The 20132-nt window shown below is 38.6% G+C and overlaps 1 protein-coding gene across 1 annotated transcript in view; it reads left to right on the top strand.

Moving 5' to 3' along the window:
* The window catches only part of MATN2 (matrilin 2), a 70239-nt gene that overhangs the window by 18079 nt on the left and 32028 nt on the right, over positions 1-20132 (top strand). The window contains exons 3-6 of the mRNA XM_034073975.1: positions 5778-6347; positions 10538-10660; positions 14788-14910; positions 19245-19367. Of these exons, the coding sequence (XP_033929866.1) occupies positions 5778-6347; positions 10538-10660; positions 14788-14910; positions 19245-19367 (939 nt within the window). The remainder of the gene's footprint in view (positions 1-5777; positions 6348-10537; positions 10661-14787; positions 14911-19244; positions 19368-20132) is intronic.

Below are 20132 nucleotides of genomic sequence, written 5' to 3'. Positions count from 1 at the left end.
GCTTTGCATACAGCAATAGCTGCCTTTAACATCTGTCTAGTCACATGTATTAGGATAAAGACGTACATAGCCAAATAAGTAATAACCAGACTTTAAAAAGTATTAAGGAGTCATAAAGATGTAGGACAACAACAGAAAATAACTCAGTTTTAAACAATGATCTTTTCAAGGGAGCTGGCTTGCAAAAACTTTTGAAAAATCACCATCTGATACATCTGGGTCCTTTGAGTATGTTCGGTTTAAATATCCCAAAATGGAAATGTTTCAGGAAGTTAAGCAGTGCTAGGAAACATTCTTGGGCATTGGGATTCCACTGTTATTGTTGCTGTTTAATTGCTGGAGCTGTCTCTGGCTCCCAGTGATCAGCACTCCCCAAGCAATTCCTTCTCTTGGTTCAGAGGCTGCAGGGGGGATGGGGATTATTCCCAGTAGACAGCTTGCATATAGCCACTCAATTTTAGAGAAAAAGTGAGTTTAATATTGTGAATTCAGGCCAGCTGGCCTCTTGAGTGTAGATTGTATCTTAGACCACTCTCTGGCACTACACCAGTGGTTTGAAATGGTCTGCTTTAGTACTAGTAAATACCCTGAGCTTACATAAGTGTATACATCCACATTGCTTATTCAAATGGGTCCCTGGCTTGTGCCCATATCATGCCTGGGGATTGTTTGAGAAAATGTTAATTGTCCTAGGACAAACAATACTAGGAACTGTTCTAATGATTTTACAGCCTAGAAGAGTCAATTCCAATGCCCAGGAAAACTCCCTGATGCTGCTTTAGTTATATTAAGGCAATGTGTCATTAGTTAGAAATAAGCTGAGAGAGAACAAACACACTCTCAGAAAGGGAACCTTGGTGGATGAGTGAAGTCAGAACAGTGAGAGCTTTGTCAAAGCCAAAGTAGGTGTTCAGGATTGCACATAATTTGCTTTCAGAAAGGAGCCAAAGGAAACCTGCAGGGATTAGGGAAAATAATCTAATAGAATTTTCAGCTTTAGAGGAAATTAAGTTATCTAACATGAAGTATTCTTTTAAGCTATATGTATCTGTCTGTAATTAGATCCAAGCAGAATTCTTCCAAGAAGAACTGAAATTTCCTTGCATTGTTAATTTTGCAAAGGTGGCATCACTGTAACTGTCATTTACAAACAGAATGTTGAGTGGGGAGGAGGATTTATTTACTATTGATTTCACCTTTCCTTGCCTTGAAATTTCTGTCCTTGTCTTGCCTCTCATGGTCTTTCCTTTGGATAATACAACTCTCACAGAGGGTTTTTTTAACTTTTGTGTTGGCAACACAAAACCTCTGCTGACCTAGATCAGGTTTATGGATGAGTAGCTCGTTCAATGAGTATGTCACTTTTCATGAATAGTGAATTACTTTTGGGTATGAGGATGTTTATAGAGTCATAGAATAGTTATGGTTGGAAAGGACCTTAAGATCATCTACATCCAACCCCCCTGCCGTAGGCAGGGACACCTCACACTAAATCATGTCACTCAAGGCTCTGTCCAGCCTGGACTTGAACACTGCCAGGGCAACTTGCTTGGGCAACCCATCCCAGTGCCTCACCACCCTTACAGTAAAGAACTTCTTCCTTATATCCAGTCTGAACTTCCCCTGTTTAAGCTTTAATCCGTTACCCCTTGTCCTATCACTACAGTCCCTAATGAAGAGTCCCTTCCCAGCACCCTTATAGGCCCCCTTCAGATACTGGAAGGCTGCTATGAGGTCTCCATGCAGCCTTCTCTTCTCCAGGCCAAACAGCCACAACTTTCTCATCCTGTCTTCATATGGGAGGTGCTCCAGTCCCCTGATCATCCTCGTGGCCCTCCTCTGGACTTGTTCTAACAGTTCCATGTCCTTTTTCTGTTGAGGACACCAAAACTGCACACAATACTCTAAGTGGGGTCACATAAGAGCAGAGCAGAAGGGCAAGATCACCTCCTTCAACCTGCTGGTCACTCCTTTTGATGCAGCCCAGAATACGGTTGGCTTTCTGGGCTGTGAGCACACACTGAAGCCGGCTCATGTTAATTTCTCATCAGCCAGCACCCCCAGGTCCTTCTCCGCAGGGCTGCTCTGAATCTCTTCTCTGCCCAACCTGTAGCTGTGCCTGGGATTGCTCCGACCCAGGTGTAGGACCTTGCATTTGGCATGTTTAAACTTCATGAGGTTGGCATCAGCCCACCTCACAAGCGTGTCGAGGTCCCTCTGAATGGCATTCCTTCCCTCCAGTGTATCAACCGAACCACACAACTTGGTGTCATTGGCAAACTTGCTGAGGGCGCACTCAATCCCATTGTCCATGTCACTGACAAAGATGTTGAACAAGACCAGTCCCAACACTGATCCCTGAGGGACACCACTTGTTCCTGTTCTCCAGCTGGACATTGAGCCATTGACCACAACTCTTTGTGTGCAGCCATCCAGCCAGTTCTTTATCCACTGAGTGGTCCACCTATCAAACTGATGTCTCTCTAATTTAGAGACAAGGATGTTGTGTGGGACAGTGTCAAACGCTTTGCACAAGCCCAGGTAGATGACATCAACTGCTCCACCCCTGTCCATCACTTTTGTAGCCCCATCATAGAAGGCCACCAAATTGGTCAGGCAGGATTTCCCCCTAGTGAAGCCATGCTGGCTGTCACCAAGCACCTTGTTGTTTTTCATGTGCCCCAGCGTGCCTTCCAGGAGAATCTGCTCCAAGATTTTGCCAGGCACAGAGGTGAGACTGACTGGTCTGTAATTCCCTGGGTCATCCATTTTCCCCTTCTTGAAAATGGGGGTTATATTTCCCTTTTTCCAGTCATCGGGAACTTCACCTGACTGCCACAATTCTTCGTATATGATGGACAGTGGCTTAGCAACTTCATTTGCCAGCTCCTTCAGGACCTGCAGATGGATTTCATCAGGTCCTATGGACTTGTGCACGTTCAGGTTTTTAAGATGGTCTCGAGCCAGATCCTCTCCTATGTTTGCCAAAGTTGTGATAAAGTTCCCTGTTTAAAATGAGAGTTGGTGAGAAGAAGAGGTTATAGTTTCAAGGGCAGGCACAGAAGCATGCAACTGCTTAAAATGTATCACTGAAAGTTTATCTGATAGGATGGGTGTTCAGATCTGTTAGTCATAACGGATTGCCTTTCCTCAAAAACTCCAGCTGGAGCTTTGCTTAAAAAGAGTTTTTATTTTTCATGCAGCCCAACTCAGCTGTATCAGCTTTGATAATTATGAGGTTATTAAAAATTGACACCAAATCAAAAGACAAAGATTTTAAATACATTTTGGAAATGTGTGGTATTTCTATAGATAGAATTTTGCTGGTAAAAGCAGTTTTGAAATATACTGTATTATATTCAGACTGATTTATCTTAAGTAATTTAGCACAATGGGGTGTATTTCTGAGAGTACTATCCACTAATGCTGTAAGGCTTTTTCCCACCAAGATTCATGCCTGATTTCAAAATACAGAACTGAGTCTCTTCAGCCTGGGATCCAAATCTTTATACTCATATTAAAGGGATTCAACACCATGGGTCTAGTTTCAACTTGTTTCAAGGGAAATACAGTAACAGTCATTTTACCTTTCTCTGTCTTTCCCCTCATACACACACACACACATATTCTTAGACTTTTTTCTGTAATTATCTTTCTTTCCCCTTGCTCTGCTCCCACAGATCATATCTTAGTGTTTTCTTTGTATTAAAATTCTGCTGGAATATTGAGATGGAAAACAGTTATGTCAGGATATCTGTATCCCATTAGAACTGGATTTTTTGTTTCTGCTCAATTTGGCTTTCATTCAATATCCTCTGCTTTTTAAAGAATGAGCAACCCGAGTATATTCCTACGCTAATGAATAAAGCCATACTGTAGACTGCACATGACTAAATCCAGGCAGTCATTTGTATTGTCATCAAAGAACATTTTTATTCTATGCCCACGAATGTTCTTGGTAATCTATGAAAGAGGCTTCTGAGTTAGCAAGTGAAAACAGGCATCTTTCTCACCCTTTTCCTTGGCAGATGTACATGACTAGGGTTCAGCAGCAGTCACCAGTGAACCCATGTAAAGACTTGTCAAGTCTTTGGTTGGCCCACTTGTGCCATATGACATGACCTTTAATTACACAAATACTACTTTTCCACCAAGCATTTGCCTCATTCATTGCATAAGATGGATCAGAGTGAGCTGAGAATTGAATTAGGTTGGGCAGTAAAGGGAGATTAGTGATTAGGGCTATCTCAGTTTAGTAAAATGAGAACACCACTTCAGTTTGATGAGCAATCTTGTCACCTTTTATCTTGCAAGCCAGAGAGACAACTAGCTACCTCACAGGTTTGTTTGCAGCCATAGAAATCTGAGAGCATGAGCAGAGGCACTGGTTGATCTGTCTAAACCAGTGTTCTGTCTCTGACGGCAGTCAAAAGTAGTTGCATATGAACAATTTTAAGAACAAGACAATACTGCCTGCAGGTATTCTCCCAGGTGCCATGCTTTTGTGGCTCAGGGATTTCCTAATCTGGAGGGGTCTTTGATGTGCTAAACCTCAGTTGATTTTTCATCACCAGTATCCTACTGAGCCCTTTAAACTCCATTCAGTCTTTTGCCACATGCTGCCTTTTGTGGCACAGCTCATAGGTCACTTCGCTTTGCTTGCCTCAAGCCTGCCATGTGCTGGCTTCCTGTGAATGGTCCAGAGAATGAGACCGTAGTCCATTCTCATTGTGCAACTCATGCATAAGTCTTACATTCTTTCAAAAAAGAAGGATGCTAAGCAGACACCAGAGGATGCAACAGAGGTCCCAGAAAGCTGGTAGTATGCCCAGAAAGCAGCCAGCCTTCACTTCTGCTGTTATGCGTGGTAGCTTGGATTCTCTGCCTGTGCAATAGTCAGATATAGACATACCCTATAGTATTTCTGCTTCGGTGGCTCTTGGAAACAAAAAGACTGCTGATGGCTGAAACAGAAGATTTCAGGAAGTGTATGCGTGGTCTTTTGGCCAAGTTGAATGCTGCTGTAGACAACAGGATTTTCTCTCTGATGCAGCCACAGAATTTCTGTGTGAGATGCTGCATTAGTCCAATATATGAGACTTTTCCCAGATGGCCATTAATTATGTGTTTGAAATCATAGGGTTTGATTTACAGAAGTGCTGATCACTCACAGCTGCAGTTGATGTCATTGAGAGCTGTACTTTGAGCATGCAAAGTACTGATTAATGCCAAGTTCCCTGAAAAATCAGACCCTTCACGTCTTGCGTCAGTCACTGCAATCTACAGACGCTTTTGACCTGAATTTCTGTATATTCTATTTTTCCTGTGTGTTACAGAGGATTGGTACCACCCTGACTCATCAGAGTGTTAGATTCTAAGTTCTCAGGCACTACCACAAAAAGCATCACAGTGCATCCCACTCAAGTTGTAACTATGTAATTCAGAGGGGGTTTCCATTCTGTGTGGTGTATCTCAAGCAAAATGACATAACAAGGTACAGCACAAATATCTACCCATTCCACTGCCATTGGCTATTCTGGGGACTGATCTCACAAAAAAAAAAAAGTAACATATACTGATCATATAACAGGCAGCTTTTGCTGTTTACTAGAGGAGAAATTTGTATTGCCTAAGTAGCTTTAGTACTGGCATCTCCTGTTTTTCCTCTATTTTCCAAGCACTTGTGGTCAGTGAGACAGCATGCTTGAAGTATCAGGTCAACTGAAACTGACTTGCATTTTGAATTCTTGTATTTTTGTTTGCATTTTGCCTTCCAGAAAATACTTGCAACAACAAACGCCTGGACCTGGTCTTCATCATTGATAGCTCTCGCAGCGTAAGTCACTACGACTTTGAAAAAGTAAAGGAGTTCATTTTAACCATCTTGCAGTTTCTGGATATCAGTCCTGATGCCACGCGTGTAGGCCTGATTCAGTACGGCAGCACAGTCAAACAGGAGTTTTCACTGAAGACATTCAGGAGGAAGCAGGATATCGAAAGAGCAGTGAGGAGGATGATGCACCTGGCAACTGGCACCATGACTGGACTAGCCATTCAGTACGCAGTGAACATTGCATTTTCAGAGTCAGAAGGAGCTCGACCTCTGAAGCAGAATGTGCCTCGAATTATCATGATTGTGACGGATGGGAGACCACAGGATCCAGTGGCAGAGATTGCTGCTAAAGCACGCAACTCGGGAATCTTGATTTTTGCTATTGGAGTGGGAAGAGTAGATATGAACACGCTGAAGTCTATTGGCAGTGAACCACATGAAGAGCATGTGTTTCTGGTTGCTAATTTCAGTCAGATCGAAACACTGACATCTGCATTCCAGACTAAACTTTGTGGTAAGGATTTTATCTATAGTTTTGAATGCAGAGATGAAAGTAAAACATGAAAAAAATATGCATTATAACTAAGCTGTTTTTTTTTTACATGATGTCTTGTCTGTTAGAGTTTACTAGCTAGGCAACATTCAGGACAGCAGTCATATATATGGGGAAAAACTAATTCTACTGTTGTGTGCCATAAAATGTGATCTAATGCCTAGTGGTCATAAGCAGTAAGGCAAACACACGTATCATGGTTTTCCTGTTCATTGCATAATAGCAATAAATTTACAACTCTCTGCTATTTGAATATTAGATAAATTGTTTCATCTATTGTTTTTAAATGTGATCTCTCTTAGTACTAAAACTTCAAATTGATAAATGGTCTTTTGGTTATTTAAATAAATCTCTGGAATGCATGGATTCCTCTTCCAAGGCTTACATATTAATTCTATGCAAACAATTACCTCTGCATGTGCCTAGTGACTGGAAGTGAGACACAGAGACATGGTAGTGGTTCTATTCCATCCATTTTAAATATAGAAAATAAGGAAAAGGCATTACAGTGATACCATTTATTCATACAATAAATATTTTAATAGGTATTAATTTACAACACAGAAATCGCTTCCATCTGTAATTTCCTGATAAATTATTTTTCACAAATACCATGACATACATAATTAATTTTATTCCAACCTGAGCACTTAATATAGCTTTTTATTTATTTCTGAGACAAATCTGAAAGATCTTAATGCAGATTTGGCATTAAGCTGAGGCATTTTCAGCAGAGTCCAGAAAAAGAATGCCTGGTGGGACTGAATACTCACTCATCTCTGGGGATGGTTTTGCCAGAAAAGAACTGAGACTTATTGTCGGGATAGTCTGGAGAATTTTCCTTACTTGGTCTTTTCCAAAATTGTTCCAGGCTAACAGGGCTCCAGCTGAACTGCATCAGCACAAAACTCCATCACAGACATTCATCAGATAATAGATTTTTTTTTCCTGTTTCTTCTTTGCTGTATAATTAGCTGGCATAGTAAGATACACTTAAGAACCAAGAAAGAGTAAACTAAACATGGGTTGAGAGTTGAAATGGAACGAACAGCAGATGCTTCAGAACTTCATCATACTGATTTTTTTAATTGCATTTTAGAAAAAAATACAGTGCAAATACCACTTACTCATTTTTTCTTTTCAGACTAGGCAGTGTCTAGTAAATGTATTAGAGTTTTATAACTCACTTTCAATCCAAACACATGTGATCCTCAATAAAAATACCCCCCCACAGATGAAGGAGTATGGAGGTGACAAGGATTGCTGCTGCCTCCTTCTGTCAGGTAATGCCTCCACTACATTTGCTGTGTCAGGAACTGAAAGTGAGATTCAAAAACACACTTGACCCAGGTCCAGATGCAACAGAGAATTTAAGTTCTTAGATTTTTATGGATTTCAGGTTAAAGGACTAAATTGCAGATAGGATCCTTAATATTTTATTGAGTCTGGGCTGTGAAACAGCGTTCAGCTTGCTGAATTTCAAAAGAGCAATCTAAGAAGCCATAGCCTCTGCTTCCTAGAGCACCTACATTCCTCCTGGGAAATGTGGTTAGTTTTAAGTCCTCCCCAGTGTGGACCCAGAGGCAATATCATTGTCGTCAAACATCTGGACACCTTGTTTGTTTGCTAGAGCTATTGAATACAACACTCGGGTCAAGTCTTCTGACATGCGGTCTGCTGTGCTTCATGCTGTGGGAAAAGACTGTGGCACCTGAGCTTTCCTTGTGTCTGGATTGCCCTTATGCCCATGGAATGTGTCTTCGTGGTTCTTGTGAAGATTCCAGGTTTCTGGCCAACTGGCAAAGCTCTGTGGGAAAAATAAAAAGCAGACCAAGTTGACTACTGCTTACCCATGTGTGGCAGAGATCACCCAGTGCCTAACAGCTGTATTCTCAGAAGAATCCAAATAAAGTGTCTGTGCTCCATCCTCTGCTAAGTCATATTTTCCCTAAATTGCTGTGTCTGACTGCTAAAGATGTAGGGGTGTCAGAAACAACAGTTGAAGCAAGGGGAAACCAGCAGCCTCTTTTAATTACCAGTCAACAAGGTAAAAGAGAAGCAAACAGTATCCTGGGAAATCAGAGGCATGAGGGGTGAGATGAGAGTAGAAAACCCAAAGAAGATAAACAGAAATGGGGATGGATCAGTCAGGAGCATATAAAGTCTCTATTAAATATTATCCAGTAAAGTGGTGTCATCACCATTTTACATTGGGGGAACACCATTGCAGCTGAGAGAGCTCTGCATTCTTGCAAATCCAGATACAGGTGTACCTATGTGAACACGTGAATCTCACACTGAATCTGTGAAGGTTGATGCTTGCTTGAAGATGTTAATATTATTGTCTTGCTCAAAATCAAGTAAGCACCCTGTGACATAGCCAGGGCTAAAATCTGATTCACAAGGCTCACATTCAAAGTCTTCAACTATGAGATCAGCCTTTCTAATACTACTGTCCATTGCTGAGTCCTCCTGCAACAAATGAGGTTGCACAAATGACACAGACTGATGACCAGAGTTATCACTGATTCTTTGAAATGGGTGCAACAGACACTTTGGAAAAAAATTGTGGTAGTGTATCAGAAGATTGGTAACAGATGGTAACTGAATTCTCAGAAGGGACTGAGTGATTAGGATCCCTATTATTGAATGCTTCTATTTTCCCTTTTAATTTCTTAGTACTCTGTTTTGCAACCTTATGTTCTTTTGTTATGGGAGGACTGACTTTGCAGTAATGTTCTATAGATTTACACTCTATAGCCTTAGTACATGGTGAGATATTCTGATGCTTAAACTACTGAAATGAATATATTTTTCATTTGTCATATTTGAAAGTGTTTTTTTGGTCATAAAAAGCCGTACCTGCTGTTGAAAGCTGGTGACATATAGCCAGGAGGAAATGTCTGTTTAAGGAGTATCCTCTGATAAACTTCATTTTCAGAATGGCAGAAAGATGAAAAGAGAAGTCCAAGCAGGTCTGTATTCACATAAATTAAAGTACTTGAGAAGTTTTGTTATGGCAGAAAATCATGAGATCCAAAAAGCTGATTAAGAAATGGTGGTTTGTGTATCTGTATGCATAACTCTGTTAACTATTCCAAAGACCACATACTTGGTATGTATCTCAAAACCATTTTTTTTTTTACCCCTACAATTATCACACATACCACATGTTAAGTTACTTATCAGGCTTCTGTTGTGGCTCCTGGAATATAACCGTAAATGTCTATTCCATAAATTTTGAGCTTTGTTGACCTAGCAGAATAAGGAGCACATCAATCTGTAATTGTTGTCGTGCAAAATAGATTATTTTCCACGCAGTGTTCCCTGTGAAGTCATTCACCTATATTATAGCAATGCTCCTCTGAGAAGAATAAAATCCAGAAGATTTTTAGTTCCCAGCTACTGAAGAAATATAGTTCAGCAATGAATTTGTCAGAATGGGCCCAATATTCTTTCTCTTTTTTGCTGTCTCAACCTATTGCTTTCTATTACTTGCTGTTTGACACAAAAAATGCAAACATTAAAATTAGACTCTAGAGTGTAGCTCAGCTCAGCTCCCATTTACTGGAGCTTGGAGGTGCATGACCTCAGTGTCGCCATATATTGCTTGTATGTTTCTCAGTCTTAATAATTAAGCAAGTCGTTTGACGGTTCGTCGTTGTTTTCTAGTTATTCTTCTTTGGTATTGTGCTGTGTGATGATTTTCTTCATTCAAGATACTGAATGTCCACTAGAACAGTTTGTACTTAAATTCTACTTATTTTCTACATTTGAATGTGGTAGGTTTGTTTCATTGTTTCCTTGGGACCAGCAAGTAATTATTGTTTCCAGATACTCTACTGTATATTTTTATTTTGTTTATATCCCCATTTTACATGAAATTTCATGTCCAAAAACATGTCACCAATGTCAATCAGACAGAAAATGTCTAACTTCATAGGTTTTTTTTTTAATAAATATATAGTGCTGTTTGTTAAGTATTTTTTTTGTAATCTTACAGGCTTAAGCTTCCATTTTTGTCTTTACTGTCAACTCTTAGTTTGAAACTTACGAATTGCTTCAGTAAAATCTTCTATATTTTTTATTTAATTTGGTTGTGACCACAAGTAAGACTAGCAGTCAATAACATTTTACTTTTTTTCTTTCAGTGCCCCATGTGTGCAGTATAGTTGAACATCAGTGTGATCACTTCTGCATAAACACCCCAGGCTCCTACCTATGCAGATGTAAACAAGGATACATTCTGAATGCTGACCAGAAGACTTGCAGCAGTATGTTATCTTTCTTAACTTTTTCATGATCTGAAAAAGTGAGCAATATCACATACCTTTCAGGGACTCAGCTCAGTATATAATTAATGGTGATCATAAGAGAGTCTAAAAAAGGTGAAATTGTAGTTCTTTTTCTTGTTTTGGATCACTGAAGTTCTTACAAACCTTTCTGAAATGCATCTAGCTAACTTTTATAAACAGCTCTTCAGAGGTACACTGAAACTGGATAAAATTAAGTTTGAATTCTATTGATGTAGTAGGTTCAACAGTGAAGCAATAATCAAAGACAGAATTGTTTTATCATCTTGCATGAGGTGAATCTAACTACTTTAGTAACTTGTCTAGGTAGCAGCCAGTGCTAAATAGTACAGAAAGGTGCAATAAACCCCATATTAGAGATCTGTGAAAGTATTTGCCATTCTGAAAAGCTCTTCCTAACTGCTGTTTGGAGCATAAGGATTTGCAACAGTTCAAAGAATAGTTTCAAAAGCCTTGTTTATGTTTTCATTTCCTTCTTTACAAGGGTTGATTTTTTTTTCAGTTTTAAATAATTAACTTTATAGTTTATAATAATAAACTTTTTTTCACTGATCTTTGTAGCAGTATTTCTTTTGTCCATTTTGACTTGCTTACTAGTAATTAACAGTGGACTACACTGATGGGTATGCCGAATTTATATCTGTATCCACCATTATTTTTAAGAAATCATGTAATACTATTTTTAATTGCTTGTGGAAAAATGTACTTGCTAAAAATGCAGTTTCTTATCCCATGAGAGTGCATGGATTCAAGTGAAATTTGACAAACTGATTTTAGCCTGAAAAAAAATTTTGGAAAACGTCTTTCAAAACATTGGAGGAGACAGTCATGGTGAGAGCATAGGACATACCCCTCACAACTGATAATTTAAGACTTAAGGTGAAGGATGAAGGCTCAGATCCTGTCTTTGTATTTGAACTCTCATGTTCCACATCTCAGGAGAGTGCTGTAAAACAGTCATATCTTGGGATTAGCAGGTTCTTACTCACTTTTGCTTAGTGTTGTATTCTATATCAGATGCTTAATGATCACTGAAACAGTGAGTATGTCAGTATCTGAGGTGACTGCAGCTTGGGGATTAAAGTCCTTACATGTGCAGTAGGAGACTTCCTGTGATGTCAAGCTACAGGATGCATTACTTTTACGAATTTTTACTTTCTAGTCCTTCTCACCAGCATCCTTCATCAAATGTAGACATTTGTCATATGCATGTATGTAAATTACAAGGGAATATTTCATGTTAGATGGAACAAATTAAACATTTTCTTTGTGGTTTGGTTTTGGGTTTTTTTCCCTCAAAAAGACACAAAAGTTATTCCCCTCAAAAGGACATTTCAATCCAATCTGGAATATTGCCTGATTATTATTTAGTTTAGCAGCTGAGCCAAGATAAGAATAGTGACAAGAAGAATTTTTCACACAGCCTGTTTTCTCTGCTTCCGCATATTTGCTATAGCTTTTCAGAAAGGGGGTATTTAGAATCCCAAATAATGGCTCCAACTATGTAATCACATTTCAGTAACGTTCTCTAACTTATTCTTTTCATTGTGTTCTTCTTAAAATGCTTCTAATTTAAAACTTTGAATCTTTCTTATAAACCCGCCTCATGCTATGGAGTTTATTAAAGAATTTCTTAAAAGGAATTCTTTTGCTTTTGACTTTCTAGAAATTATTTGAAATTCAGAATTTCTTTTTAATTTGATCTCACACATTGTCCCCATCCTTATGCCTAACACCAGTTTTGACTGTTGAATTTTTTTTTGTGAGTCAATTAGAAAAAAATTTAATTACAAGTACGAATAATTCCTTCTTTTTTGTGTCACCTTTCTTGTTGTGTTACATTTCCATACTTTTTATCAGCCAGTCGTTCAGCTTTTGGGTACTGACCTGCTTCAAATTACAGGTTAATTTCAAAGAGAGTTCTGGAATTGTATGTAGTTTTCCTCCTGGTGGCACAATAGCACAAGTACACAGTAGCCCTCAGTCTGGTTCCTCTACCACTTTTCAAAGCCCATTGCTGCGTTGCTTTACTTTTTTTTTAGCTATGACTCCATCTAATATTATTTTTCCCCACTTACCTGTCACACATGATTTGCTTGACTGTGTACTTGCTTTGATCACCAGTCAGATGATTCTAGAGTGTAGTTTGCTAAATATGAAAAGGAAATGAGTCATTCAGCGTGTTTTTTACCTACTTCTAATGGACTTCTTTCTACATTACCAAACTATGAAACAATTTTAGCAATTAGCACTGGAAATCTAATATTGAGAGCCATCAAACTGGCCTTAAATGTGTTAGGATGGTGCATATCGTTGGTGAAAGAGGGAGGTGACGCAATAGCAGTTTGGACAAGGTCACAGCTTTGTGTCTATAAGCTTCCCAGAGAAGTAATGGAATTCATGAAGAAAGGGGACCAAGCCTGGACAAACTGATCAGCTTATTTCTGGATGTAAGGAGAAGCACGGTGAGCAAAATCACCACAGTCTGTGGCCATTCTAGTTACCCTCACTGGCTGCTGATTAAACGGGATGTATTTATCTAAGGCGTGGATGTCTTTGTAGATCTTTTATGATCAAATAGTTTCTTTATGTATATATTTTAACACTTTCTAAATTAAACAGTGCAGAAAACATGAAAGGAATATTCCTGTGTGAAGTACTGTAGGTTTCCCTGCTCTTGCAGGGGGGGTGGTCTAGATGACCTTTCGAGGTCCCTTCCAACCCGTGGGATTCTGTGATTCTGTAAAGTTGTACTCTGTTTTCAGTCTTCTATTCACTTTTTTTTAACCTTGTGAGGGTACACCATATTAGTATTCAGTTCTTAAAAATGCTTAACCAAATGGCTTCAATCAGCAAAGAACTGACAACTTAGTTTTAGGTTGGAAAAAGGTACATTTCTTTTTTGAACAGATGATAGTTCAGTTCCTTGGTACATTTCATTATATCATTGTTTCTAAAAAAGTATTTCCATGCATTAAAGAAAGAAAACCTGCCATACCTGTGATTTGTTGAAACATTATTACATTTATTTCATGAAGATGTTTTGCATCTATGCAAAGGATGCATCTTTCACATACTCTGGTGTAACTTATAGAGAAGAGTGGTTGTGTCAGATAATGGCTATTCTTTACTCATTACACCATATTTGTTTAACTTAATTTCTTCCATTCTTCTCTAGAGATGTTCAAATCTTACATTAATACACAAAACAGTACAAAAGAGGAAATGGAGCTGAAACAAGCTGAAAAGTTATCTATTTGTGGGTGTTTATACTGGAACAAGAGAGTTAAGCGACTGTTTATGCAGTTCATCATGCCGCTTGATACGAAGCAGACAGCTATAAAAGAAAATTCACATTTGCTTGGCTAGTTTCCTAAACATGTTCCAAAAGCCTTTTTGTAACTGTAAAAGACCACTATGTGTTGAGCAGTCCTGATCCTGAGTAACACAAAGTACTCTGCTTTCCAAAGATTTCACTGGGGAAACTCAGAGTTCCCAGAAAGCTTTAGTCTACTGAAATGAAAGCCCAATGTGCTTCATTTGGCCAGATGCTGAACTGACCTCATTTGTCATAGTAATTTTTCTAATGAAATCTTTTGCTTGGGAGGGGTAACTTGCTATGGTATTTTACAGAAAATTGAAAAATTATAAAAGAAATGAAATACCCCCAAGTTTTTTGGTGTTGTCATTTCCTTTCCTTTCCAGCCTTGTCATCATTTCTCTAGGAGGGTTATGCAAAAATAGAATTTTAAAAAAAAAAGACACAAACACAATTATTTTTTTTCCCAAAAAGAAAGAATGCCCTTCAGACTTTTAGAGAAACATACAGTCAAGCAACTCTGCTAAGCACCACTGATCCATCAATAGTTGTGCCTTCAGCTGAAGGAGTGAGCTCCTCAGCTTGGAGTGATTGTTCCTGCTGGCAGAAGACTTTCACTGTGTGACAGAACATTGGCATGTTGTGTGTTAAAATGAGCTCATATCTGAAGAGCTGTTCATAGCTTCCTGAAATTTAGCTTTGATTTATAGTCTGCATGTATGTTATAAAAAGTCAAAGAATTTCATACTCATGCAATTATGTTTTGTAGCTCAGGACCTTTGTGCTGTGGAGAAACACGCCTGTGAACAGATTTGTGTGAACACACCTGGGTCTTACGTCTGTCAGTGTTATGAAGGCTATGAGCTTGATGCAGATGGAAAGAATTGTATTGGTGAGTATGAGTTTAGCAATTCACATTTATCTCTTGACACAAACCAAAAGGAAATTCAATAAAAATCAATATCCAGTTTAGCCACAGACATTGATGTTGATGGGAAGCTCTCTACTCTGTGAGTGGTAGATAAGGATGAATGTATATTGGCATGTTTGTAGGCCTTTACTGATAATGAATGGTGGCTTGGGAAAATGGTTTCAACTAATTTCACATAGAAAGTAACATTGGTGTTTTGAAATAACACACCAGATGTTTTATTCTAGATCCGTGTAGGTGGCCAGCAATGTACTGGCATGATATACGTGGCCATTAAAAACTGAACAAAGCCAGACAAACTCAGTAACTCCTTTTCAGACAGAAATTATACATGAAAAAACTTGGAAGTAGACAATTTCTTGCCAATTCCTCTTTGGTTTTGTGGTCAATGCCAGGAGAGATTTCAAACTCTTTTTGGGAAGATGACTTTAAGCGAAGTTTAGCCCCTCTTAAGAACCCATCCACTATGTGCCTTTCATTTTTGCTATCGGCAGTAAAGAAGCAAACATCAGCTTCAAAATAGTGAGTGTGGAAATACATTATAATAATTGTTTAACACAAAACTTACTTCCTTCTTTATTACTATATAAGTATCTCACACTTCTTCCCCATTTAAACACAGTAAATACTTTTGGTATAATCTTTTTGACAAGTCCATTAACCTTCTTGTAAGCTTTTCATCCCATGCTAGACTTTGGGAAAATATTTGTAAGCTAAACAGTGTTTGAAACTGTCTGCTCAGTGATAAGTATGGCTGGCAGACTTGTTTGCCTTTTTAAACAGCTTTTTATTTTAACTGCCCTCCTTCCATGTGAACAAAATCCTGCCAGTTAAGGTTTGGTGCTAATAAGCCATTCTTTCTCCATCATGCTGCTGGACACTGTCTCACCACCTTCTTGGTGTTGCTGGACATGCTGTCCTCCTTCTTTGAACTGGTGCTAGACTATCTCCATATTACTGCAGCTGTTGGGCTTTGGATCTCCTCTCCGGACAGGTTGTTGGCACCTCTCTGCAGTCCTGGCACCACTAGATTTTTTTTTTGGCTGTTTTCTAGGTCCTTAAAAGTCCTCCATAACTCTGCTCTACTCTTCCTCCACATCCTTTTTCACCTTCCTTATGCCTTTACTTATTCTGTCATCTTTTCTTTCTACCCTTTTCTTCTACCCTTAACTTACTTTGTTCTTCTAAGCCTGAATAACCTATATAAATATCACAGGAGTAAAACAGCAATGTAAGAGAAAGGTGACCCATGCTGTCCACAGTTCAGAGAGCACAATGCAAGCACCTAGAATGCAAAACTGGTAACTGGAAGTAAAAGATGGCTCTCATCATTAAAGAAAAATAGGGTGGAAGAAACATGGGGAGATGACAACTGAATTAAATGCTTGCTTACTAAAAAGGTCATTAATCCATCCTTTAGAAAAGTTTCTTATTGAAATAGGCATGAACTAACATTAAAAACAGTGTTCTCTACACTCTCTACACTCTACATGTTCACATTCTACTGTATGTCTCATGACTCAGTACAGAAATACGAAAACAATAAAACTTAAAATCAATTAGGAAAATATTATTCTGCTTTGCTCTTATACAAACTGTGTATATTTTGTGCATACCAACTAAAGGATTACAGTACTTCAATATAAGAAATATAGATTTATAATTTTTCTCAGTCTTTTCAGGAAGTTTTAACTCCATGGACAACTTACCTACTTGCTGACTGGAATGCTGTTGACAAGTTTCCCTTCTAAGCAAGTACCACAGAAATGAAACATGAACATAAAAGTGAAATGAATTTTTAGGTCAATTAATAGTGCCAGTCTGCAAGGCTAACCCTGCCTGAAAGTAGGGCAATTTGTATACAAAAATTACTGAAAGAGGGAATACTTAGCTCCAAAAGCAATTGTCAAGCTAATGTTCTCACTCCTTAATTGTGTTACTGGAAAAGCATTATTTAAATGGATATGCTCATTATTCTTACGGGCCAACAGATCTACTTTTGTGGCCCCCTAAATATTATAAATGGGAAAAAAAAGCCTGGAAAAATTACTTACCTATTTTGTTGTTGGGCTTGGTTTTTTTTCTCTTTCTGTCCACAGCACATTAGCAGTTGTGTAGCCATAAGAAGGCACAGTTCCTCCTCCAGAGACTGTAATCTGAGAGTGCTTAGGTACATAGTTGCTCAGACGCTGATTATAAAGCATTCTAAGACCTATCTCAAACAACAAAGCTGGTGGAAAGGCTTGACAGAGCAGCTGTCGACTTTGGGCTTGCATAGTTTTGGGGAAACGGAGGCTGAGAACCGACCTCATTGCTGTCCACAGTTTCCTGAGGAAGGGAAGTGAAGAGGGAGGTGCTGAGCTCTTCTCTGTGGTGTCCAGTGGTAGGACACATGGGAATGGTTCAAAGCTGAGCCAGGGGAGGTTTAGACTGGATATTAGGAAGCATTTCTTTACAAACAATGTGGTCAAACACTGGATCAGGCTTCCTAGAGACATGGTTGATACCCCAAGACTGTCAGTATTTAAGAGGCATTTGGACAATGCCTTTAATGACATGCTTTAACACTTGATCAGCCCTGAATTGTCAGGCAATTTTACTAAACGATCATTCTACTGGATGTTCCAGCTGTTCTATCCTATCTTACCCTATACCATCCCATTCCATTCCATTTCAGTTTATTACTGTCTAGACTAAACTTTATAATCATTGTCAGGCAGTTGCAGGTATTGTGGTAGAAATGCATTTTGTTTGAGTTTAAATGCAGAGGAGGAGGTGACTTTATGTAGCAATCCGTATGAGCTGCTTCCCAGCTATGATGCAAGATAGAAAAAATCATATATTCTTTGGCCTACTTATTTCTTAATGTGTCTTTTAAAACACTGGTAAATGTGCATGTGGTCAGAATTAATTTAAGAGGAAAACTGAGTAATTGTATGACACATTATATCCTTGAAATACATATTCAATAAATATGTTTTTATATTAAGCTATTCAGCCTGGAAACAGGAAGGCACTTGCTAGTAAAATGGTCTCACACAGTAGCCTATAACAGCTCTAATTTGACTTGATTCAACACAAATATTCTGAAGGGTTAAAAGGAGGTCTTTCAAAGTAGCTAAATGGATTATCTGCTTTCCTGACTAGATGACCTTGACCAAATATCTTAGCACACCTGAGTACACTCATGGTTTGCAAAGGCAGGGCTACTGAAGAAGGAACTGATTTCATTAAAACAAATTACTGCCTCTTAATTCAGGAGGCTCAGCAGTATAAAGTAATGAAAAAATTACTCAGTTGGCAGAGAAGGGAACCTGTCTCATTAAATGTCTGTGTGAAGCTGAGCACATTACTGTTTTCTACAGAGAGCCAGGTAAACTTGCCTAATGTGGGACTGGCAGCTCTCTGGGGACAGAACACCTGCTTTGTGACTAATCTAATTTCTTCTCAGGCTTTCCTTGTGACAAAACAGCTTAACCTGCAAAGAGAAGTTAAATCTTCTGGGTTTTTTTTTTTTCCTAGCACTTTTTAATGGGCTTTTCTGAGTAAACTCAAAGGCATTACCTTACTACCCTTTGGCAATCTATCTTGTAAATAGAGGTTTGTGCAATAAATTACCAGATTTATGAAATAAGGGACCAGACTAGCTATGATATTTTACTTCTCTAATACAAAAAACATTATATAAGCAAAATATCAGTGTTGAATACCAGCCAGAAGCTCTCAGGCTTCATAGCTGCAGCTGCTTTGTACAGGATGAATCTAGAACATATTAGGCAGAATAAGTGTACTGTGACAGTCGTTGTAGAAAATATTGCCATGGGCCTGCTATATACTTAGGCTATGGGAACAGCTCTTGAAAAGTAATACAGAGGGAACTGAGGGAAAGTAGAATAATTCTACGACTGGGACTGGAGAGACAGAAGGCAAAACTAAATAAATTAAACTTTGCTATGCCCTGGCCTACAGTGTGAACATCTGGACAAAGTTACTGGCTTTCAAAGTTACTGAGTTTCCAGATCTGAGAAAACATGTTGAAAAGGCTCCTGATAATCTGAGAGTTGATAAATGTTCAACAGGTAGGAGAAATGATCCAGGACTCATATAAAATCTGATTTGCCAATTGATATTGAAAGTGCACTATTTTTTTTTCAGAAAGGCTCTTCAAGACAAATTATACCAGGTTTTCATTTTTTTTTATATATATACTGTGTGTAATATATACCACAATATCTATGCATAATAGTTCTAATTTTGTTTTCCTAATTGTACCTGTTGGTCTTCTTCTTTTTCAGTTGTAGATTACTGTGCTTTGGATAATCAAGGTTGCCAACATGAATGCGTTAACACTGAGGACTCGTATTACTGTAGATGTCACCCAGGGTTCATTTTAAATCCAGACAAAAGAACTTGCAGAAGTAAGTTGTGATAAAGTTTAATTGTGAACAGTTCATACTACTTCTGGCTTCTCAGCTGTAACACTCCCATTGATCCTGGGAAAAGTGGATAATACATCAGGTATAGAAAATGGTGTGCCCTGGAAACCAAAGGTCTTGAAAGCATTGCAAGTTGTTTGGAGGGGGTTGTTTTTTTTTGGGGGGGAAGGCTAAGGATAGGGGTCCTTCCTATGAGGAGGAAGCTTTTAACATGAAAACAGGCTCATTTTCAACAATGAAAACCCAAAAGTTTTTCCTGCGTAGTCTTTTTGATTATCCAGACTGTTCAGTTAGAATGTCATCTCCCTAACAAGGTAAACAAGTCTGTACAAGAGAATTTATAATCAGCTTGGTTTGTAATACAAGCTGAAATTAAATAGAGCAATCAGAGAACAGATTCACAGAAACACAATCAGAGAACATAAACATTGCAGCCTATTTTCCCATGGATTTTTCTCAACAGTGAGTTTTTTGATAGTGAGCTAAAGTTCTGGCAACCTTAGTATCTTCTACCAAGCTTCCATGTTTCCGCCAGGTTATAATAACTTCATGACTTTGCTTGCTTGTTGTTTGTCGAATTTGATTGATACCACACTAACATGCTCAAAAATTACCAGAATTAGGAGTGGATATAAAGTGGAGGGGACTGACAGACCAGAAAGTACTCTTGCCAAGGCTTCCTGTAATTGGCAACACAAACTAAAACCTCCACAATGTTTAATGTCATAACTCACTTTCAGGAATGTG

The sequence above is a fragment of the Melopsittacus undulatus genome, chromosome 1 (genome assembly GCF_012275295.1).
Source record: "Melopsittacus undulatus isolate bMelUnd1 chromosome 1, bMelUnd1.mat.Z, whole genome shotgun sequence".
Taxonomy (NCBI): Eukaryota; Metazoa; Chordata; class Aves; order Psittaciformes; family Psittaculidae; genus Melopsittacus; species Melopsittacus undulatus.
The sequence above is the reverse complement of the archived record's forward strand: the minus strand, read 5'-3'. Positions and strand labels throughout refer to the sequence as shown.